The sequence below is a fragment of the Apteryx mantelli genome, chromosome 2 (genome assembly GCF_036417845.1).
Source record: "Apteryx mantelli isolate bAptMan1 chromosome 2, bAptMan1.hap1, whole genome shotgun sequence".
NCBI lineage: Eukaryota > Metazoa > Chordata > Aves > Apterygiformes > Apterygidae > Apteryx > Apteryx mantelli.
This window is the reverse complement of record NC_089979.1, coordinates 157680695-157704333: the sequence shown is the minus strand read 5'-3', so window position 1 is coordinate 157704333 and position 23639 is coordinate 157680695. Positions and strand designations below refer to the sequence as shown.

Below are 23639 nucleotides of genomic sequence, written 5' to 3'. Positions count from 1 at the left end.
CATCCAATCCTAAAACATACTCCACCTGCTAGTGAAACTATCACAGTAATTGTCAGGGCTTTTATCTAATGAATATGCATTAAAGCAGTCAAAACAAAATTCTAACTTAACCTACATTACTGGGGAAAGTTTCTGAAACAAGCTGTTGCAGGGAAATTTATGTAATATGTTGTCAACCTTCAGCAGGGACAAGCTGTCTCCTATGAAGAACTGACAGAAACCAGCTCCCTAAATTCGGTCGGGGAGCCATACTACCGTTAACCTCCTGCCATGTCTTTGGTTGCAGACGTGCTGACAGTGTCACATCCAACTGTGTCTTCGGGATGCCTGCCTACCTGTGCTTCATGCGCGTGCAAACACTATGCTGCAGACTGCTGAGGCTTACTGAAAAGTCTCTTTTTGCCATGTGGATTCCAGTGAACCAGCATCATCTCTTCCACAGTGCACCAACTCACCGATACCTCCAGGAGTGCAGGGAAAGGACAGGCAGCAATTTAGCATGGTGTCTGTAAGGGGTCTGTGCAGGACTGCACCTGCCGACAGGTACGTGCCCAAAGCCAGCGTTTCCAGCGGTACGGCATGAGGCAAGCCAACAAAAGTAAAATGAACCAAAGCCAAGATTAACAAACCATCCTTTTCATCCTATTGCCCCACGTACGATGCACACACTGCTCCTGCTATAGTGGCTATTAGAAGAAGAGAGTCTCAATCCCTTACCTTTGCTTTTTGCTGTCTCTCATTTCTACCTAAACAGCACAGAAACTAACTGTACCTGTCACCATCAGAGAAATATTTCTTCGGATCAAGTAAGCGTTAGGAAGATCAGTTAAATGTGATAACATGAGACTGGAGCCCTAAGAAATATATGTTGGTAAGCAGGTGCATCAGAAACTTTTACAAATAGGAATTGTTTAGCAAAAGAATACTAATTCATAACCCAGTCCTGCTTCCACAAAATATTTAAGCACCCGCCTATCTGTATGCAGATCTTGTTAGATCATTTATCGCTTTTCTGAGTAGCAATGGACTGCACAAGTGATGCTGCTGAATCAAGGCCATATGCTAGCCCAAAGGTCTTTTATGATGTATTGCTCTGATCCAGCCACCAACATCACGCATACTTTTGTTTCTATTATTTGTATGAATATGAGCTGCTCCGACAGGTGAGGATACACACGAGGGAACTCAGACAATGAGGGAAGGGGAGGAAAGAGATCTGAGTTTTGGTAAAGAATGAGTCAAATTTAAGAAGTGCAAATATATGATAAACACACATATCTCGAGGGCTACATACACTTTGTTTAATACTACATACTGTTATAAAAGGCGCTTCTTTGGAGCTTTTGCATTTACCTTTTAAATCATTAGTATAATAGATTGAGACAGCTTCTGTTGTGCTTAAATCCTACTCCCCTTATAACAGCACTTTACAAGACCCAAAATAATCCGTAATTTGTTGGTTGCTTTTTACTTCCATTTTATATTGGTGACTCTTGATGAGGGATTGGTTTTTTTGGATGCAAAATTAAAGTAATGATGCATAGTTTACATCAGGGAATAGATTTTTTTTAAAAACATTATTTTTAACTTTTAGATTTACAGTCCTTGACTCAGAAACTAGGCTTTTCTCTCTTTTTTTTTAATCTTAGAATTGTCTGCCAGATTTTAGTCAAAGAATTATCTTGTGGTTAAGAAGCACAGTCAATTTACAGCAGCCTCAGTTAAAGTGGAATAAACTCCTGGTTTTCCAAGAAGCACACACACATAAAATATTGATGAACTGATAGTGAGGTACAAATGTAGGGACTGTTATTACTATTTTCAGTGGAAATAAAAACTGTGACATTTAGATAATATTTAAATCTCACTGAAATTAAGACATTCATTTAAAAGGACCAATCTCATTTAAAAAAAATTCCATAACTTTTTCAATCAATTCCATAAGCAAATTCTACTAGTATCTTAAGGAAGTATGTCGCACAAATACAGTTATTATACAGATTTGTCAGTGATGTGCTGCTAATATCAAAGAAGGAGTTCCCTTTAAAATGTAGCTTGGATACATAGACACCTCCTCCTGAGTGCTCAGAGCAAGTGGTTCTGGGAGAAATCAAAAGTGCCCCATTGAAACTGAGGAGCAAAAGTGATTTAACACCAAGTAAGAATTTGATCCCATGAATTAGTTTACATATTGAAAAAAAAAAAGTCGCCTTCTTCCATCCAAAGGCCGCCAAGCAGGGAGGCAGCGGTGCTTTGCAAAGAGCTGCACCAGCCCGGCTGCTGGCAGTGGCTGCGCTCCGCTCCGGCGCTGCGAACGTCGCCAGGTCAGAGATGTATTTTGCCATGCGAGTATGGCAAAAGTACCAGAGAGGTCATGCAGCTACAGATGTGATGTAGCTGCAGAAACAACAGTTATGAACCAGAAACAGTGGTTCATTTAATAGTGGGGCCTGAGAGCTGCGGGCTCCTGCATCCTATCCTTTGATAATTAATTCTGCAGACAGATTTATTAACTGTTCTGACTTGTTTTACCACTCTGTAAGTTGGGGGTGCCTGGTCTCTCTTTTGCAAGAGTTAATAAGAATTTCTGCAGAAATACTATGAGGAAAGTGCATGTACCCAGGACAATTATGCTGATGCATTTTTATTAACTGTGGGCAGTGAAAGTCCTTTCTGGCTCAGATGAGCTGGAATTATCTGAAAAGAAGGATGATCTTAGTGCAGGGAAAAATAGACCAATGTGCCTTAGATCATACAAGTGTAAATTTAATAAGGGATTCACTGCTAGCCTTCAGGAAAACCTGCTGGAACATCTCTTGTCTATGGTTTCAAGTCTTGTGCCCTTTAAGCAGAATATATCACCTGCTTAAAAATGTGCATGGGCTAACTAATCTACAAAGCTGTGGTCTGTTAAACTACATCTATTACAAACCAGATTTTTAAACTGTCAAGTGCTATTTCATTTCTGGCTAATAAAACCATGTGCACATCTTTAAAAATCCCCACATTTGTTTTGGACGTGAAATACCCATCTTCTGAGAGCCGGTATTCCTAGTGTCTTAGCGCCTGCTTTTACCTTCCAGATTACACCTTGTGCCACAACATGCAGAGATTCTTTTAAGAAAATGAATGCAGAGCTAAGGTATTGTTTTTAAAAGTATTAGTGGCAGGGTACTAGCTAACCTAGAAAGACTTGAATACTGTATATTTCCTCTTCTTCCCTGTGCAAGAATTCTAAAGGATTTGCACAGTGAAACTTTCTTTTGTTTTTTTAAAGTCAAATGAGTTGTGCTCATGGATTTCAGCTGAAGGCATATAAAGGAGCCCTTGTGGGCACAGTACTAAGTAAACCAAACTCCTGTCATGCATCCGTAAAAACTGCTCATTCTAAATGTGATTTGAAAGTGAGTTAAGAATCTTTATTTTAGGGAAAAAAAAGGATTTTATATATGCATATCAGACACGTTAGCATAAATAAATGATAAACACAGATCAATCAATAATCCTTGTAGCAGTTGCAGCTGGAGGAGACCTTCTGTCAACAATATTAGAGAACATTCTTTTTTTTTTTTTTGGTACTGTTTCTTTTAAACTATTAAATCCAGGCAGCAAGAGCTGAACTTCAATTTAATTACTGTCTACATTGTTCAACAATGGAAACAGTACGGACCACTGTGATTCTGCCCCTTGCCTCCCCAAATTACCATTCCTATGAACATTTAAATACCGATTCATGGCTGGCATGAAGGAGGGGAATTACAACCTGGAAATCAACTAATGAAAGTTAATTTTAGTTAAATATTATTCAAGAACCTATAGGCATTTCGCCTGACGTTTTGTGGCAGGTCTGATGGCACGAATGCAAAACAAACATGAGCTTAGTGTCTGCTTCTGTTCCCTTTTAAATGAATTCTTCCATAAGATTCAGCTGGAGAAAGATCAGCACACAAAAAAACTTAAAACCAAATCCGCCTTTCTAGTGAAGGTTTGGGGTTTCCTGACATGAATATTACAGGCTCCTGTATAAGCTCCTGTCTGCAACATTCTGAATTACTTATTTATCGTGGAAAGCATACGTACAAAAACAGAACACAGAAACATCCCGAAAATTCTGGATTATAAGGAGTTTTTCATTTATTTATTTCTCAGTTTAAAAAATCTTCCGATCTTTGTGTAACTGCCTTTGTGATTTGTCTGCAAGACCTTTGTTATTATACAGAGGTTGATCATAAACGAATCTTACGAATATGCTTATATATAGCAAACATTTTAAATTACAAAACCATACAGCATATATTTATGAGTGGATGTATACGGATGCAGATACATTTTATTTTTACATCTCTAAACAAAATTCTTTGACATAATATAAAAAATAATCCCACCTGTAAATAATTTTTGTTGGACTCAATGGGGCTGTCTAATATATATATAACCTGGAGTTTTAATTTAATTATACACGCATTGATTTAACATGGCTATACAACTAAAGCAATGAAAAAATTGTATTTCATACATTATGTATATATATAGGGACACCCATACACACACAAACACACACACACACACGTATACAGCAGCACAATTCTGCCACCCTGACTCATGCCGAGAAGTTTCAATTTGAAGTTTCAATTTCAATTTCAGTGTGAGTAGGGGCAGCAGGAGCAGGCCTGATACAAAGGTAATATGTTATTAGACTTGGCTTGATAGCCATCATTTTACATTTGTTAAACCCCACTATTTAAGGAACAAACAGCCATTTCACAGTTTCTGTGAAGTGGTAAGAAGCAGGCAATTACATAAAATTAGTTGTGTGTAAATCTCTTTCTATGGAGATGGAGAAAAACGTCTGTCAAATTCCTCCTTCTTCCCACACCTTCCAGTAGCTTTGACTCTTCACACTGATGTTTCATTAGCAGTCAGAGGAAGGTGACTCTGCTAATAATTTTCAGCACCATTTCTCTTATAAGGAACGAAGATGATGTAAAAATGGTAAAAAAAAAAAAATCACACTTTATCGTGAAGCATTTTACTGAGACCCGCTCGCTGCTCGTTCCTGAGCGGCATTAAAACACCAGCGCCCCGAACTGCAGCTTCCAGAGACGGCGTTCGCAAGGGGCACGATTCCAAAACCGGGTGCAACAGCTAACACCGCCGCAGGACCAAACCTCGAGCCGGGCAGCAACACGGCCGCAGATAAGGACTAAGGTTTGCAAGAGTCATCTCCTGCTATGCAACATTCATTTTATGACGGTATGGTAGTGGTCACGTCAGTAACTGGTCTTCTTCTGCTTAACTAATCATCGCATGTTTATACAGCTCATTTTGACCACATGCTATCCCATGGTTTTGTTTCTTTTTCTAAGGGAATAAGAAAGGGGGGGGGGGTAGTTTTTTAGTTATTTTTATTGTTATCATTCTGCACTCACCACAGCATGAAGGTAAGAGCTGGGGACTGAGTCTCAATTTCAGTACTCCTTTACATACAGCATGTGGGGGGATTAGTGGGAACAGACAGAAGGAGAACTTAAAAAGCGGTCTGGCATATTCAAAGGAAATATGACTGTTTCCTTCATGCTTGCATTTCTGAGTGCCGCACAAGTGGATATGGATCGCCACCACTGTGAATCAGCCCAGAAAATCACCTCCTGAACTACTGCGTTTACTAGCTATAGTCATAAAGACAGAAGACAGTGCCAAAAGCCTCATAGCGAACATGAGGGAATAAACCCCCCATAAATCACCCTGCCTCTTAATCCAAGTAAGTAAGGAACCAGATAATTTCCTGAAATAGAGGATTCATATATAAAAAAATCCGTAACATATCCTACCTAATGCCAAAACCTACATCCACTGAAGTGATCAGCAAACTTTTTGGCTTCGGTCTCAGCTGAGCTAACAACTGCCTCACCTCCCTACACATGGATATGTCTTTTTTTACCCTATCTCGAAGCAATGAATACCACCGGGTAGCTATGTACTGTCTCAAAAGAAAAAGTCCTTTTACTGGTTTTAAATGTGCTGAAATTCAGCTTCCTTAAAGGCCTCTTTGTAAATAAGTAACGAATAAATCAGAGTAGCCTGTTCACCTTCTTTACAATCTTTCATTCATTACTATTGTTCCCTCTTACATTTGTCTCCAGATTAAACAAAATAAATCTTTTCAATTTCCTTCTACTGAAATTTTACACATCTTGAATCCCTTTTGTCACATGCCTGTGAATCCTCCGTTTCCAGTGTACATTTTTGAGACAGAACAGCCAGAATGAAACAGCATATACTCAGTGAAGATAGACTTTTCGTTCATTAATGATACCATAATATCTTTAATGCTATCCACCCTGCTCTTCACGCGCTCTGCCCTGCTCTGTGCCTCCCTTGTTATCACGCCTTAGTTAGCAGTGGTTTTCATTAAACCATCCACAGTGAAGACCAGTCCTTAGTCCTGGGTGGATGCTGTACCTCAGGGCTCAGAAATACATCCTTGTATGTTAAACGCAGAGTAAGTCAGAAATGCTGGACAGACTGAACAGCAGCAGTAACACCACCCATTTAATGCTTTCTATTAAAGCATTAAATTTAGTTATTTTATGACTCAGGGAGGGTTGCCTATTAGTACGGGTTGACCAGCTGCTTCCACCAGGTAACAAAGTTGTCTTTTTAATACATTACATCTCACAATATGCTGTTAAAACTCCCCTAGGTTGGCTGCCTTGTTTAAAATTCATACAATTAGGGAACAAAGGTCAGCTGGAGAAAAAAATGTAAGCACTTTATTCTACTATTGAAACTTATGTAATTTGCAGGCAAACCAAGCTGTTTTACACAAAAAATATCAGGTTCATCACAGATGCCTTTAGAATGATCTGTCTACTGATGCATATCAGCTGTTTTGTCTGGATAACTAATAGTTTACAAGGAAAAAACGGTAAACTGCCGGAAAGGCTGTAGAGATAGCTGTAAACATGGGAATCAATTTAGGTTCATTACTACTCACAAAACCTATACAATATTGGACAGCATTAATTCACAAGTAGCACAATTAATGGAGATCAGATACCCTAATCTTTCACTTCATGCAACTTGCTAATCTAAAGAGAATTAAAAGAACCTACGAAAACAGTTTGCACAGACCTTTAGTAGCTTTGATATTTCACAAGGCAATTTCATGCAACCTTTAATTTTTAGTGCAGTGTTTTCCATTTGTAGCATATCACTTCAGAAGGGGCTGCCCTAAGTATTTTTAAAACTCCATTAATATCACTTAAACTGGAATTTGTAATCAAGGCTGTAAAGAACCACCTTATAGAAGAATTTCCCTACCCGAATCACAAAGAGGAGCTACAGAATTTTAAGCAACATGCAGCAATTTCCAACACTGTGATACTTTGCAACTTGGTTTACATGCCTCTGCATCACCACTGAAGAAAGCAAAACATCCAACTCAATTTCCACGTACAAAAAGGTAAAGATGGCTATTTTTGTGATTGCTCATATAAGATATGGTCCAGGTTTATGTTAGCACTTCTTCTACTTACATAAGTAATACTTTGAGGTAAAGTTGAAATATTTTGTTCTCTCTCAAAGTAAAACGCACCATTTTACTGTCCTCACGCTTACATGCTGTTGCTAGGAAGACACAACTCTGCTATAACCTAATTGTCTGCTATTTAGATATGGACTCATGAATCCCATATTTTTATTCTAAATTTAAGTTCAGTCATTGTAGCTAATGTCCTTGATGCTATCTCAAATTGCTGTCATTACACGGATCACTAGAAATTGGAGGTAATAGTAAAAAAGAAAAGAAAAAAGAAAGGCACAAAATTAGATGATGGATAAAGATTTAATCAATTTAATTTTATCACCAAATCCAGTCCCTTCCTCTTGAGCTGTCAGGGAATGAGATAAGCAGAACACATCTCGAAGCACGGCACAATCCTGTTGTGGAGAAGGAGTTGTGTCCCTGAACCTAGCCAAGATGAAACATGCTCATTTATTACCTTGGCATTGCAGGATGATGAAGAACCAAGCTGGTTTCCTCCCTCTGTCCTCAGCACAATCTTTCTATTTCATTAATTTTTCATGGAATTTCATTTCACAATCATTTTGCCTCTTGCGCCCTTTTGCTGTCCTTATTTAGTTTATTCTGTCAACTTTTATTTCGCGTCCCATTGTAGCAGCAGCAACCTCAGCCACGGCTTTCTGCCGCAGCATCAGGGATACCCGATTCTCTCCTGTTTCCGATAATTACCTTTAATCACTAGCTCTGCAAAAATGGCATTACAAATAAGGTGCTTTACTTGTTGTCATGCACTGGCAAATAATTAAGAAGTGACATGTTTCCAACCACCCCTTTCATATTTAGTTTCTATATGTTGATTTCTAAGAAGTTGCCGAAGGCTGCTGAAGTGCGACCTTTTTAGCATTATCAGTGAACGGCAACTCTGCTTTTGTCTAGTCTGCTTTTACCACTTATCTCTGAAAACAAACTTTCTGTTTAAAGTCTATACACCATCCTATCTGCACAAAATCTGTTGAGGCCACTGCGCCGAATTCCGCCAGTGCTCTGGCATATTCTGAAGCCTTGGAATAAACAAAGCAAGAACTCACAAATCCAGCCCCTTCTGTTAAACCCCTAAACATTTAAAACGGATTTCTCTAACTCATTAAGCTCGTTTTTCTAACTCCTGGTCATTTTACACAGATCAACCTGGTCACACAGATCAAAAAAAAAAAAAAAAAAGAGAGAGAAAAAAAATATCTATTAATGCTTTTACACAAAATTAGTATGCAGATATTCTGGCAAGCACCCGTAATTATTTTTCATTTGGTCTTTGAGAAATTTGGATGTTTACTTCCCACTGGGAGTTAAAATGCTTGTTTTCTTAATGACAATGAAAATATTCCTATCTATAAAAACTTAAGAAATAGCTGTGAATATCCAAATATTTTAGCTTTTTAACATACTTTCTACAAGTAGTATAAAACTGAATGCTATCACTATACAAATATATACATGCAATGTAATACTCATTGCAAGGTATTTAACGATACCTCATGAAGGTAGGATCTTTATACTGAATGATTGCTGGGTTTAATAAACATAAAAATAAGGTGCGTGCAAATTAATTACTGGGCAACATCTCTGTATGCTGGAATCGCACTCACTGTCTTACAACCTTCAGTGCTCGATTTGCATATATGGAAATTCCCTCTCTCCCTCTTGCAGCACGTGGTTTTTATTGTTTTTAGCCTAAATACACAGTGAATTTAGCTATTCGGAGAATGTTATTTGCTTTCCTCACTTGAACTTGCTTTCTGCCCCCAGGAAGCTCCTAAAACAGAGGACCCAGATATATGAGAAACGGAGCAAAGGGCTATACACAAACATGTTAATTTATAATTCACACTGATCCGGACAAAAACATGAATAAATACCTGGAAAGTAAATCAGAAGGAGAAAAATAATGCTACTATATAGAAAATATTTGCTTCTACTACAAGGCATTCCTAGATGTTTTAGAAAGCAATGTCTCAATCTGTTTTTAAACATGGTTTGTATGCAACATGTCTGATATAATATATTATTTTATATAAAAATTTGTTGAATCCATCTCCTTAAAGACTGCGGATGTGACAGATAATTTCATTTTCTTATTCTGATTAATACTCAATTCCAATTTAAGACTGCAGCGAACTTCTTTCCATACACATGTGCATAGATACATGTGCGTGTGTGTGTGTGTGCATACATACATGTGGGTATTTACATGCTTAAAAGCATCTGCTAAAAGTATTTTTGCTATAAACAACACAGTAAGTGCTGGAGAATAGCTAGATGTGCAAGGTTTTGGAGTAACCCTTTAAAAAGGTTTTTCACAATTATTAAATAGAATAAATCTGCACAGTCGTGGAGCACATATTAATTCTCATAAAGATGTAGTCATTTACGAGGCTAATAAACATTTTCTTGACTAATCTTCAGTATAGCCAATTTGTTAAATACTTCCTGTGTATTAGTCACGATCAAAAAAGACACAGAAATATATGATAAGTAAACAAACTAGCATAACAGTTAAATCCAACAGGTTTAACACTGGGTGTGCCTTAAGTTACAGGCATTTTTGCCAGTATAAATCCATGTATGTGCATTTTTATGACTATATACTGTGAGTATATAGAAAAGAAATTCTAAAAAGTATGAACACAAATATTGCTCCCTATAATTATTATACAAACTAACTATTATACTATAATTACAGTATTTGGAAAGTGGTTACAATAGCACATTTGAAGGAATAAAAAATGAACTCTTCAAGTGCACAGCCTCTTATTGATATTGGTCAGTCAAGCGCTTTGTAGAATGCCATCAGCCTCCAGCTGGGGATTCTGCAAATAGCTGTCATTTACCAAGTTACTATTTAGCAAGTTTTCAGCTTTAAGACATTCAACTTCCCCATTATTTTGGCAAAACACATAGCAGCAAAGGAAGCAGCAGAAAACAAGTCTTAGTAAAAGATCCTTACTTTCGTCTGTTTCTTAAAAAAGATTAACACTTACAATTTACCTCTATAACCAAGCACCTTCGCTCCATTACATAGGTGAATGAATTATTGACTCATTTCTGTTTGCCAAGCACAGGGTAGCTAGGACTAGGCTAAGTTTTTTAATTCCCTGAACAAGTAGTTTTGCTAGAACAAATAGAACAGAAAGAAGTCTGTAGAGCATGACTTAAATACAAGCAGATTTAAATACACTGAGTATGGGAGCTCTTCCTCTGTTCAGTATTTCAAAATTTATTCTGTAATGCAGCATACAACAAAACCTTTGTCGCCAAGTATTATCACATGCTAAAGATTTGGAGTAACAAATCAAGGTTACACACACATTGGCACCACTGACATATCTACACATTTGCTGTTTTTACTTGTGCTTAGGTCACTATTTGTTACTATGCCTATGAATAAGAGGAAAGGTTAGACATGAAAGTTAAAACAGTGAGAATCAGATTATATAGTCTAGCATTTAGCATTTGACCAGTTTTTCACTAGTTGCTATACAAAACCTGCTTAGACACCTTTCTAAAAAGTTATCAAGTGGCATGCTTATTGGCTGTAAGATAACCAGTAATTAAAAGACACTTAGCTAATGGGACCTCCAAATTAGATTTTCTAGAATCAGAAGAAATAGCATATCCAAAGCATCAGCTTCAGCTGATGAGCTAGCTGACTAAAACTTATGTTAGTACCACATAATGATGACAATTACAGATTAGATGAAATGTATGGCTTATATGAACAGTTCTCATTAGCATCTTTGCAATCTAATGCATCGCAGTTGGGCACTTCTGGCACTCTCCTTCTTATATCAATTCATTTTACTTTAAAGTGTTCACAGTCTATTAACTTTGGCTGTTCAGGCAAAACATCAAAAATCAGGCAATAGTGTGTCATCCTCTCTACAGGAGAAAACAGGACAGCGTTGAGAAGAGCTTTTATCTAGGGCATATCCACTGCCTGCAATGACATCCTGTAGCTTTACTTATCTAGATTATGACATTTAGTATTTCTCTAACAAAGGTTTGTTTTCAGAAGCGGGACAAGACCTTTGCACATAATAACTTCAGCATAGCAAAACTCAGCGGACCTTCATAAAAATAAAGAAAAAAGGGCAGCTCGCCAGCAGCAACCTGTCAGGCAGCAGTTCGGGGCGCAGCCCGGTGCCGGCTCGCCTCGCTGCCACCAAGAGGCTCGGCCCTGTGCTCGCGCCGGGGCACCGGTTTCTGCGCTCCACATGTGCGAGTCAAACACACCGCGCAGCCTTGCGCCCGTCTCGGCGGTCGCAGGAAGGTACGGAGAAAAATCGGAATTAGCTGCAGTTTTATGTGAAGCTGGCGACACTGCGGGGCAGCGCCCGAGGGCTCCGGCCCCGCGGACTTGGACCCCCTCGGCCCAAAGCAAGGAGGGGGGCGAGCATTTCCCTTCCCCAAACGACAGCCCTTGCTCTCCCCGGCACTCGCCGGCTCGCAGCAGGTAGCAGCCCCGCTTTGCCGGGCAAATCTTCCCGGCAGGGTAATGCGCGCCCTCCCCGCCCCTGCCCCGGCCGTCGGGGCAGGGAGCATCCACAGGCCACTGCCAAGTGCCCGGCTGCTAAATAAATGCCCACTAGAAACAGGAGCAGACGAAGTGATTGTGCGTGAGAACGCGCGTGTGGGAAAGACGGGCAGAAAGAGAGAGGGGGGAAAAAAAGAAAGAAAAAGAAAGCTCTCTTACCTTTCCTCTTTGATCTCCTCCTCCTCCTTCTTTTGGACTTGCATTTCAGCTGGCCGCTGGGCCCTCCGGCCGCTCTGCCGGTCCCCAGCACGGAGGTCATGGCCGCAGCCGGTCGCCTGCCGCCGCGCCGCGCTCTCCCTCCGTGCGCTCCCGCCGCTTCCCGCGGCTGCTTTTATAGCGCGGTGGGTCGGGCTCGGCGGCGCGGTCCTGCCCAGCGCACCGCCTGCCACCGGCCGCGCCGAGCCGGGCCGAGCCGAGCCGAGCCGAGCCGAGCCGGGCTGAGCCGGGCCGAGCCGGGCCGAGCCGAGCCGGGCCGGGCCGAGCCGAGCCGAGCCGGGCCCGCCGGGGAGCGGCGGGGGCGCGGGCGCCGGGCGCGGTGCCGCTCCTCGCCCCTCCGCGACTTGCTCGGCGCCGGGCACTTTGAAGCGGGCCCTGCGGGGGGTGCGGGGGGCGGACTCGCCGCCGCCGAGGCTCCCTCAGCCCAATCGCTCCTGCCTCCCCGCGCTGACATCAGCTCCGAGGCGGCTCCCCCCGCGCGGGCGCGCCGCGCACCTGGCGGAGAGCGGGGCTGAACGGCCCCCGAGGGGCTGGGAGCACCCTGCCGCCTCGCCTGCAGGAAGGGATGCTGCAGGCACGATTTCCAGCCTTTTTTTTTTGCTTTAGACCATGTGGACACTGAACATTGTGCTTCCAGATGCCGCGGTTATCTTCCCCAGCCAAACACTTCGTAACTAGTTCATTAATTGTAATGCTTATTGTTTCCAGGAAAAGGATATGAGTTACTGTCAAAGGATCCCTGTATGCACAAACCTTGTGCAAGAGGCTAAGTATAACAACTCCCATTGAATCTCCGGTTATTTTTAAGGTATGTGCTCTGCTAAATTCACAATCAAGGACAAAAGCGCTGTGAAAAGGGGAGTGTGCAGTGCCTCGTTTAGGCAACTGTGCAATTAAAGTATCTGGAGCAGAGGGGCTTTTATGGAGAAGAAAGATGACAACAGAATCCCTTTGAAAAGCTTGACCACAAAGCATTTCACGTTCATTACAAAAAGCAGGTATGCAACAGATAAGATACCGCTTTAAGTTACAAGGCACCTACTGCTTATGTGCTTTTCCCTCCTTAGTTACCGTCTAACTTAAAAATGCATATCTGGAATCCTAAGCAGTGAATAGAAAGCAGAATATCAGGAAAAAAATTGCTAAATATTTAATGCCATCATTAGTTCCTACTCCATTCGTAGTCAGCTGGAGGAGCACAGTAAAACCCTGTTTATCAGAACTCCTTTAATCTAAAATTTCCTCTTGTTGGAATGTAGGTTACCCAGCTCCTGCTGTTAAATACGTCCACTGTAATCTCCAGCTATTAGAAAGCCTCCGCATTTGGCTGTTTTAGGCCTCTGTCACTTTTGGGTTAAGCAGAGCTACATGCAAAACAGATTTTCAAATGAAATAAACAAAAAAGTTTGATAAAAACCTTTAAAACTGCTCCATTATGCCAGAATTCAAATGACACACTCATACCAAGATGATGTCACCCTTGTACCCCATCTGCCATGCAGCAGGTTGGCTGTTCTTGCTGTACTTGCATACATAAAAATGCCCTATGTACCCTCAATTTAAACTATACGGCATAGTACAAAATACAACTGGCCCTAGTTCTTTACCAGATCAGATAAAAGAGCCTGTGAATTTAGACCAGTGATGTTTGGATGTCGAATATAATTCAGGGACACCTTCATGGGAGTAGGTTTTTGCATATGTATCTTTTACAGGTTACTAGGTGCTTTTTCTTACAGTATACACATCACCCAAAAGAAGCAAACATTTGAACCACTGCAAAGCTTACATAAACATGTCTTTAAAGAGCTTCTTCCATCCATTTCAGGGAGAAAAACATGTCTGAAGGAAACCAGAGAGATAATCACTATTTTTTTGTTTGTTTGTTTTTAGCTTGAGTTCCAGCCTTTCTCCCCTTTTCCTTCTGGTTTCTGTTTTCCTGACCACTGCTCACCCTCGTCTATTAACATGCCAAACGCATGTAGTTATATGTGAAGTAGTAGTGCAGTGCCAAACACAACAGCATGCTCAATGCACATTGAAATCACCTGCCCCATCTAAAATTTAAGTCACTCAATTTAGGAGGGAGATGTAGAAAATGGTGGCTTCTATCCTTCAGTATCAATCTGAGCTTTATTTATTAGGGATCTAAAAGAGAAGCAAGATCCAGTTAGAAACAAAATGAGCATCCTAGAACATTCACCTGTTTCTAGGACTGGTTTCAAGCACAATGCTTTCTTTAAAGTTTGAAGACTTTCTTTCTGATAACATTTTATTATACTCTCAACAGGACTGGAACAGGGAAACTGAAATGTGAGAAGATAGATTGTCTATGTGGTATTGCCAGTCCCTAGAGAAGGCACGCTACCTAGCCAACCTGAAAAATGCGACAGATCGGCCCGTTCTCAGAAAATACTGTTTGATGCTAACAACCTCATAATTTCAGTTCTAGGCACAGTTATCAAGAAAGTATCAGCAAGCCAACTGCAGCAGCAGCTGAGCTGTACTGATAGTATAGCTCTCTTCCAGGGTAGTTTCAGGCTCAGTGACGGCATGAGGCTCAAGTTATGGTGGTGGAAGGTCTTCTCTTGGTCGCGAGGAGAGGTGAAAGGACGTCCAGCTGCAAGAGTTAATAGAATTCCTTCAATTTGCTGTGTTTATTCGTCGTGTCCCTCATAGTGGAAGGAGTCAGTTATTCCATCCAGCTAAGTCCTTTGTTTCAACAGTCTTTTTTAACGTTAATGCAAGATTACCGTGGGAGACTGTGAAACGAGAGGGCTATGCTGCCAGAGCTTTCCCAGTGCCATGCAGCCGTGTCTCTCTCATCCTAGGCAGACACATACCTCTCATAATTTCAAGCACTATGGTGAAGGCAGTGACATAAGCTCAATCTAGGAAAATACAGAAACAGCATCAGTGAGGTGGAAAAAAGGCTAAATTATAAAATAATATCACCTCTCTCAATTATGTGCTCATGCCTAGTAATGGCCAATGCACTTGATATCCTTAGTGCCCCACTGAAATTATGGCTGTTCCTGAATGTTCTGATAATGGTAATTAGTGGTATTTCATGCTCCTTTCTGCCTAGTAAAGAAGCTTAGAACTTTTCCCTTCTCCCTGGGCCTGGCTGGGGATATCTTTATGTTTATTACCTTCCAGCTGAACATTTCAGAGTCTACTAAAGGCAATGGCTTTACATACCTTGACTTAAGCCTGCAGAGAAATGCACATCACACCAGTGCATAGCCACCTGCTCAGTCCTAGGTGAATCAGACAGCTAGGAGGGTTTAAGATGTTAGTCCTGATGTAGGAGACTCTTTCCTATGCTATCTGAAGAACAGTTACTTTTCTTGCCACCCATGGCCGCTGCTGATCCCAGCGTTAGCTAGAAAGCCAATAATGCTGCTGACTTCATTGCTGCACAGGGATGGGAGAGCAGCAGGCTGTCACAGAGACCTCAGTAACATGGTCCTTCAGAGCAGAAGTGCTCCAGAGGCTCCTGGGGGGTGGGAAAGCTATGCAGTAATGATGCTGATCTGTTTTTTTCCCATCCTCCTCACCTCATTTCTGCTTGCTTTTGGTCCCTCCTGCCTGCGTAGGTGGAGAGAAGAATAAGGCCCTTAGAATTTGGTAGATAAAAGATGCTCAAGGGCATTAAAGCAGGACATCAGTGCAATCCTGAGGCTGCGCAGGTGAGGCTCCAGAGTCTTCTGCCGCAAAATGCCTGCACTAATCCACTCCTGCCCTACTTACAAGTCGCTGTCAGTGTGGCTATTTGCAGCAAAAGCCACTTTAGCTTTGGGGCCGAACATCACAGGGTGATGAAACAGCAAGGGTATGGATCCATATTCAGACCGGCATGTTTGCCCGACAAATGCCTTACTGCAGATTAGTACTCCTGTCAGGCTGGTTTGCACATTCTTGCACATTAAATAGCCCAGACTGGCTAATGTTTTGATGCTGCATACCAGCTGATTGAGGCTATGCTAAAAGGATTTTGACCCTCCGTAAAACTGCAGCAAAACTGAAGGAATTCAGGACCCACAGCTCTCGCTGCCATGGGAAAGCCACAGCTGCCAGGTTTTAACTCCCCCAGGAAACGCTTCCCCTCTTCGCAGCCTGGCGGTCTTGCCTCCTTCAGCTCCTCCAGGCTCCACACCTCGTCTGACAGAGGTTCACCATGCTGTGTAGCTGCCAGCGAACAAGCGACGTCCAACTCCCTGATGAGCGTAAGATAAACATTTCAAAGCTGCTCAGACAAGAGTATCTTTAATGGGGAAAATACCTAGATGCCGAAGATGGCAAATCATTGTAATTAGTAAGTCTGTGTATGCCCCACAAAACAGCAGCAGTCTCTAGGGATGAAACAAAACTTTCTGAGAGATGTTTGTATTGGTATATTAAAACATAACTCGGCAGCTCTGACTCTTGAGGGGCATAGAGAGATACAGCTCATCACCAGAAGTTCGATTTGGATTTTTACTAATGCTTCCTACCTTTGTAATGAATTCAGCCAGAAGGTGGAATGGAAGTGTTCCCAAAGCAGGGGTGTCTGCAACCTTGCTCTACACTTAGAGGTTTCAGTCCTAGCCCAGGCTGAGGCCTCTGTAAGGCCTCAGCCGATCAGCGTCCTCTCTGTGCTGTAGTTTCCCAATATGCAAAAAGGTAATCAAATGCAGTCTCTCTTAAGGCACTTCAAAACTTATCAATGTTACAAGAGCTAAATATTATTTTTTAAACTTATGAAATATCTGTTCTGTGATATTAAATTACTGAAAAATATGTTTTGTCTCTCTACATCCTTTGAATAAACCATTTGATACAATGAATCTGCTGAGGGATCGTTTCCTGTATTGCAGAGTGTCCGTGGCAGCACAAGGTGCCGAGGACGTCCAGGTACTCATAAGTGAGGGCAGCAGCACAGGGCAGTGCTGCTGGCTCCCACAGCTCCTGCAGGGAGAGGGAAGGGGCAGCTGGCTCAGCCCTCACCGGGGCGGGGGTACCAGTGTCACCGTGGCTTCCCATCCCGCCTTTTCAGGTGAACTTGAATTCCCCAAATTCCCAAAGGATCAAACTGTGGGATCACCCTCCTCCCTCAGTTGCCTCAGCCTGAGAAATCTGGCACCTGAAAAGAGAAGTATCCCAGACAGTGGCCAGACTTGAAAATGAAGACTTTCATTTCTCGCTGCTGACAGCTTTCTTATCAGTAAGATAGGAATGCAAATACCTACTGCAGGGGATTAATGAAGGGCTAAGATGACCAGAGGCTTGTTTCCATACAATATACTTTTCACCCTAATCTTTTTGGTTTGGAAATCTTCCAAAAATTAGACTGTAAATAAATTCTGCTCTTAACAGCAGTTTGGTTTGCAAAGACTTGCAAAGTTGGTGATGAAAGACTCCACCATCTTTTAAAATGAATGCTGCTAGCCTGTGTCGTGAGAAACCTCAGACAACTTCTCTGGGACTCTTAAAAATGTTTTATAGAGTAATCACACAGTAACTGCATTGTAGAGAAATAATGCAATAGGAAAAATACTACAGCATAATTATTGTACTGCACTATTTCAGTAATGTAATGTGTAAGGGTTTAAATAAATTATTATAGAAGTATAATTTGACTAAAGTTTACATTTGTTAACATGCATGTGTTCAGCATTACGGCTTGTTCCTTTAGACCTCCAGCACCTGTTACTGACCTTGCTAGTGACAGTGACTGAGGCTAAGGTATAAAAGTCAGTATAAGAGCAGTGTATTAAACTACATTAACCTCTGGCAAGATACCCTTGCAGATTCATCAGGTTTCAGTGATATCCTATTGCTTTATAAAAGGTGTATCACTGCAATCTTCTGTCACCTTATTTTTAAATATATTTTTTAAAAGACATTCTGATTTAGATGATGTATTATCACTGCACAGCCAAAAGCAACAATTCAGAGATGTCAATGGAGAAAAGTGCAAGAAAATAATGGAGTGCTTCCATTTTTTCAAGTGTTTTTCAACACTTGGCCAGCAGTGCGAGTGAGCCACAACTTTCTAAGGTATGTAACAGCCTCTACTGAGCACTCTACCACAGTCAGAATGAGGCCAGAAGTACAGAAAATAATCTATTTTCTGAATGAACTAACCTGTACATTCTGTAATGAAATACTGAAAAAAATATTCTTTGTATAACCCTCTAGTAAACCATCTGATACAGTGATTCGCCTGGTTAAAGTTGTCTATATTGCACAGTATGTCCATTCAGAAACCAGTAGCAAAGTGAAAACGTAATACCAATAGAGAAAAATAATAAGCATAAGGACTTCCTAGTACTACCAAACAATTTTGTGTATTTTGTTTCCAATATGATAGAGTTTCTCTTGATTGCCACACTCGACAGCTGATTGGTCTCTTTTCATTTTACATTATGACCGTTTTAAATCATGACATGTGGCTAAATCTACACCGTCATCACTTGACTGAAAACTCCTCTTGTAGGTGTCCAAACGATGTTACAACATTATTATGGAATTGGTACACAGCTGGAAAAAAAACAGTCTGAAGTCAGGCAGTTCTAGCATACATTTAAGCACACGACCTTGGGTAAGTCACTTAAATCTCTATGTTCTGCACAATGGCAATAAAATGTATTGCTTCCTGTGCTTTTTTGCTTCATGAGTTTGGACTATAAGCTACTGAGATAAAGGCTGTCTTTTCTCGTGTGTATGTACAGCTCTTACAAATATGGAACCCAACTCTTGCTTGAGATGTGTAGATGCTTTTGTGGTATAAAAAAAGAAATGTCAGGGAGAAATGGCTGCAGTCACAGTCCTAAACACATATACCTACTAGCACCAATGATAAAACAGGAGCAGTTTTTGTGCCAAAGAATGAACTCCTTGAATTGTCTTCAGTAAGGGGAAGGTATAATCCAAGGCATGTTATACGTTTATCCTCTACCTCCAACATCAGTTTCCCCTTAATTTCATTTTCCCTGCACTATGACTGTTTTTCCCTCATCCAAATCTCAACTGCAAATAAACATCAGGAAAGCAGAGGAGCTGAACCATCTGTCCGCAGAAAAAGAGATACCTAGAGGTGCTTGTTGTATGCCTCCTTATGTTGTTTCATCCCAAATCGCTGTGCTATTTCCCCAGAGGCACAGGAACAGGAGAGGTAACACAACTCCTGCTTGCATGGGCAGAAGAAAGCACTCCAGGCCAAGGACCTGCTGCTCAGTAACACTCTAGGTCTCTTGCAACAGCTGAGCCAGTCAAAGAAGATCACATTTTCCTCAACCAGGGTCCAATGACAAGTCAGAAAAATTTTAGCAGTAGCAAAGGCAGAAAACAGATACAAAACATGTATCAAGAGAAGCTGAGATGACAGTAATTAGTTGTTTCTCTCCCTAACTCCAGAAGTCCCAAAGCACAACCTGATATCGCTGGGTGATTTAGCAGATTAAAACCTCTGCCACAGCTCCACAGATGGAGGTTGAAGATGCAGTTTCAGGACCCCAGATAAAGCTGTTGAGGCACAGCGTGCCCATCTTGGTGGAGAATCCTGAACCCTCCCCTCATACAAGAAAAAGATAAATTCACTGTACTTTCTAATAGTTCCCTAGGGACACAGTGTTTCTGTCAATTACTGTGTTAATTACTAGCAGCTACAGCGTCCTTCAGCTTAAGGATTTTGCCACTCCTCTCCACCCAAAACTGTCTTCCTTGAGTTTTGCTCACTGAATCTGCATTCAGGCATTAGTTTCTATGTGTCACACACCAGTAAAGACCAGTTTTACATCAAGAAGACAATGACAGGCAGCCACTGAAGCTTTAAAACACAGGTAGTGCTATCAAATAGAAGCTTAACCAAATCAGAATGATTTATTTCAAAATTATGAACTTCTCCTTACTGCTGGACTGCATTTCATCAGTTTCTAAAAGCAATTGGCAGATATGTACCCTGTCAAGCTTAGCAGTAGGGGAAGATTCAGTGGAAATTCAGTTTTAAATCTATTGTTTAGTCACAGGATTAGAGACCTAAGTTTGGATTCATCCCACCTGATTTTGGCACTTACTCAGGTGAAGCTCTAAGTGAAGATCTTGTCACCCTATGCTCCTTCTGCACACAGCTGGAGAAAGACATCACAGCCTCATGGTGGTAGCGCCAAGTAGATTTTGGAACTGCCTTTCTCTTTTTCCACAAGTGAGTTGAATTTTGAGTAAATCTTGGGCAACATGGGATTTCTCAGCATTTCTTTGGATCCTAAAACTAGACAAAATTGGTAAAACTGGGCCTTGTTCTAAAAATATGTAACATTGGATGGCTGTAGCTCATTTCTCCCTAGAGTTTAGTGTGAAAGGAAAAGAGGGACAAAGGAGAGGACAGTTGAAATGGAGGAGTGATTCTTTTCAATTTTTCCATTACTGAATCAGCTTCATTAACATCCTTCTGTTCAGATGCTCAAGAGTCCTGCTACACTTTTTATAAAGGGGCAAAGGAAAACAGTTAAAGGAAATTCTACATCAGTGCTTGACTTAATTTTCTTAATTTTCTTTTTTCAGCAAAAAGACGTAAAAATGCTTTATTTAGAATCTGAAAATTTATTTTATGTTTTTCTGTTGACAACTAGAGGCACTGGGTGGAAAAAAATAGCAGAACAAAGAGCTCTCTAGAGATATTTCACGATTGCTGACTCACTACATCGTCGCATATGACACTGAATTATTAGTTTCAGCAAATACTGAAATAGTACAAGAAAGCTTTCTTGCTCTTTTATCTTCACCATTGTTCCTGGATTTAAACAACTCACAAAAACTTTCAGGTAAAACCTACAAATATTGAAAAATCATAATTTAGAACAGTGTTTATTGTACAGGATGCCTCCTTAATCATACTGATATAGAAGGCTGAGACTATTACTTGACCTCAGAGGACAATTTGGATAGAAGACAAATTTCACGCTGATAGCCTGACCCAAAGCCTGACAGGACTTTAAGAACTTTTTGCAAGATTCTTTTTCTGTGTTTTCTTCATCTTCATCATATTCTTAAAGAACGATTGGGATTTTAACTTGATTTGTATCAATATGAGCTTTACTATTGTCTGAGAAGCCCACACAGTACAGCACATTTTTCAAACGTGTCTTACTTCCAAGCTATCTATTTTCAACTTCCTTTTTCAAATATAATTACCAGTTACTATCAAAATTCAGGAAGCCATGTAAAATATCAGCTACTTGGGGACTTAAAACAGAGGGTGAGCAGCTGGCCCTGTCTAGATTGCTGGCACTTTACAGTACAACTGTCATATAGATGACCTCTCATCATAAACTTCTGTACTCTGCTACTTGTATGGGCTTATTTGATTCCTTTGGCCTTGACCTTAGCTATAAATTTTTAAAGCTGTGCTGTATTGTTCTGTATTGCAGAAACAGTGAAAAGCAAGTGTCCAGGTTGTATTATGACTTTCATGACCTTCTGACTGGGAATAGAAATGTAATATTTTACAAAAAAATCCAAACAAAACAACAACCCCAAACCCAGCTGTATGTAGGAAGTCGGTAGTTTCATATAATCTGTTTTGATAAAATCAATGAATAGAATTATAATACTTTATATTAGTGCAGATGATACTGAAAATTTTTGAAATTAAAGCTGTTATGTACTGGTTAATGTTGAAACTGTTAAATAATTAATACCAACCTGGAATATATTTGCCTATTTTGAGAATAAATTCTGAAAGCAAGCTATTCTAATTCTTTTTTTTTTTAGACTTGGCTATCTGACTCTCTTCCCACTAAAGACAATGACAAAATTCTCAGTTATCTAAATTTTGCCAGGATTAGTCTGTTTTTCTACAAGCTGTGGCTTTCGTATGCACTGGTGTCAGTTCCTTAAAAAGCTGTGTGTGACAGCAAGAGAAAAGGCAAAGACACAAATGAAACACAGATGAAATGAATAGATCAGCATGTTAACCAATGTCATAAATTGAGAGGAAGTGATGGAGAATGATCAAGAATATATATGTTACAATTTAAAGCAATAATAATTAGGATGGATTTATTTTAAATTCTTTTTAAAATTTACTGTGCTCATCCCAGTCGCTCCCTTCTTTTTCTGTTCTTCCCATATCCATTGAAAGATTTAAACACCTTACTTGTTAGTAATAAGCATTGATTCAGCATCTCTCATGAAATGATGCATGATTTTACTCCATCACAGATAATTTCAGAAACATTTTGCTGCCTGCTTTTATCTGCACTCTACTTGTGGAGAGGATTTGAAAAGGTTTGCGTAGTTGCCTGCTCTGCAGTAATGCGAGGATTTTGTTATCCAGCTGAGCTACCATCATTGGTTCAGATAGCCTGGATTCCTTCCTTCTGGAGCCAAAATCTCACAAAACCTCTCACTGAATTACAAAAGTGCAGGAGAGAAAGGGCAAATGAATCACCGAGCCTTTCAAGAGTCTATTTATATTCCTCCTGGAACGTGGCAATTAGTGCTTCTCTAAGCCCCATCTGATCACCTTGTTGTCCTCTGTTTGTGTACCCATTTAAACAGTCTTTTAGACAGAGATCTTCATCTGCTTCTGATATCAGATCCGATCCTGCTTCCAGCGAAAGACAGCAGACCTTTTCCTACTGACTTCAACATAAACAGAATTGAGAATTGCATCTCCAGCAAAATACCCACAATTCACACATATGTATGCGTACCTCCAGAGCCCACCACTACAAGTTCAGGACACATTTTTTACACCCGGATATGGGATATTCTCTTCGTTGCATGAGCAGCAGTGTATTGCTTGCATACCAGCTTGCATCTGTGGGAGACACCCTCAGATTCACAGACATACTTGAACTCTTTGGTAGTTTTTCTTTCATTACTGCAAGGAAATAGAAATCATAGTGCAATACAGACTACACCGAGATTCACATAAAATAATTTTCTCTTCCTATTCTCTGTGCCTTAGTCTTTCCCCAAGCTTCCGCACTCTGACACCCACCAATAATTGTAGAGATTAATGCCAAATAACTGACAGAGGCATTTGAATGTTGAGTTCATGATAGTTATCTATGAGGCAATCACAGTGATTTGAATTTAGCAAGTATTCTGCTTGCTTGCAAGACCCCCAGGGCAAGGACAGTCTCTTTGCATTCCTCATGTACAGTGTTTCGCTCAACAGGGTCTGGATTTTGACTGAGGCTGCTGGCTGCTCCCAGGGTAGGTGCTGGGAAGGGGCAGCTGAGAGCCAGTTTGGTCCTTTCCTCCCTGAACACAATCCCCACCGACCCCAGCGAAGCCATGGCCATGTTGCAGCAC

The 23639-nt window shown here is 40.7% G+C and overlaps 1 protein-coding gene across 1 annotated transcript in view; it reads right to left on the bottom strand.

The window, feature by feature from the left end:
* Positions 1-12375, bottom strand: part of ADARB2 (adenosine deaminase RNA specific B2 (inactive)) — a 324958-nt gene extending 312583 nt beyond the window's left edge. The window contains exon 1 of the mRNA XM_013952567.2: positions 12276-12375. Within this exon, the coding sequence (XP_013808021.2) occupies positions 12276-12375 (100 nt within the window). The remainder of the gene's footprint in view (positions 1-12275) is intronic.
* Between the last annotated feature and the right edge of the window lie 11264 nt (positions 12376-23639).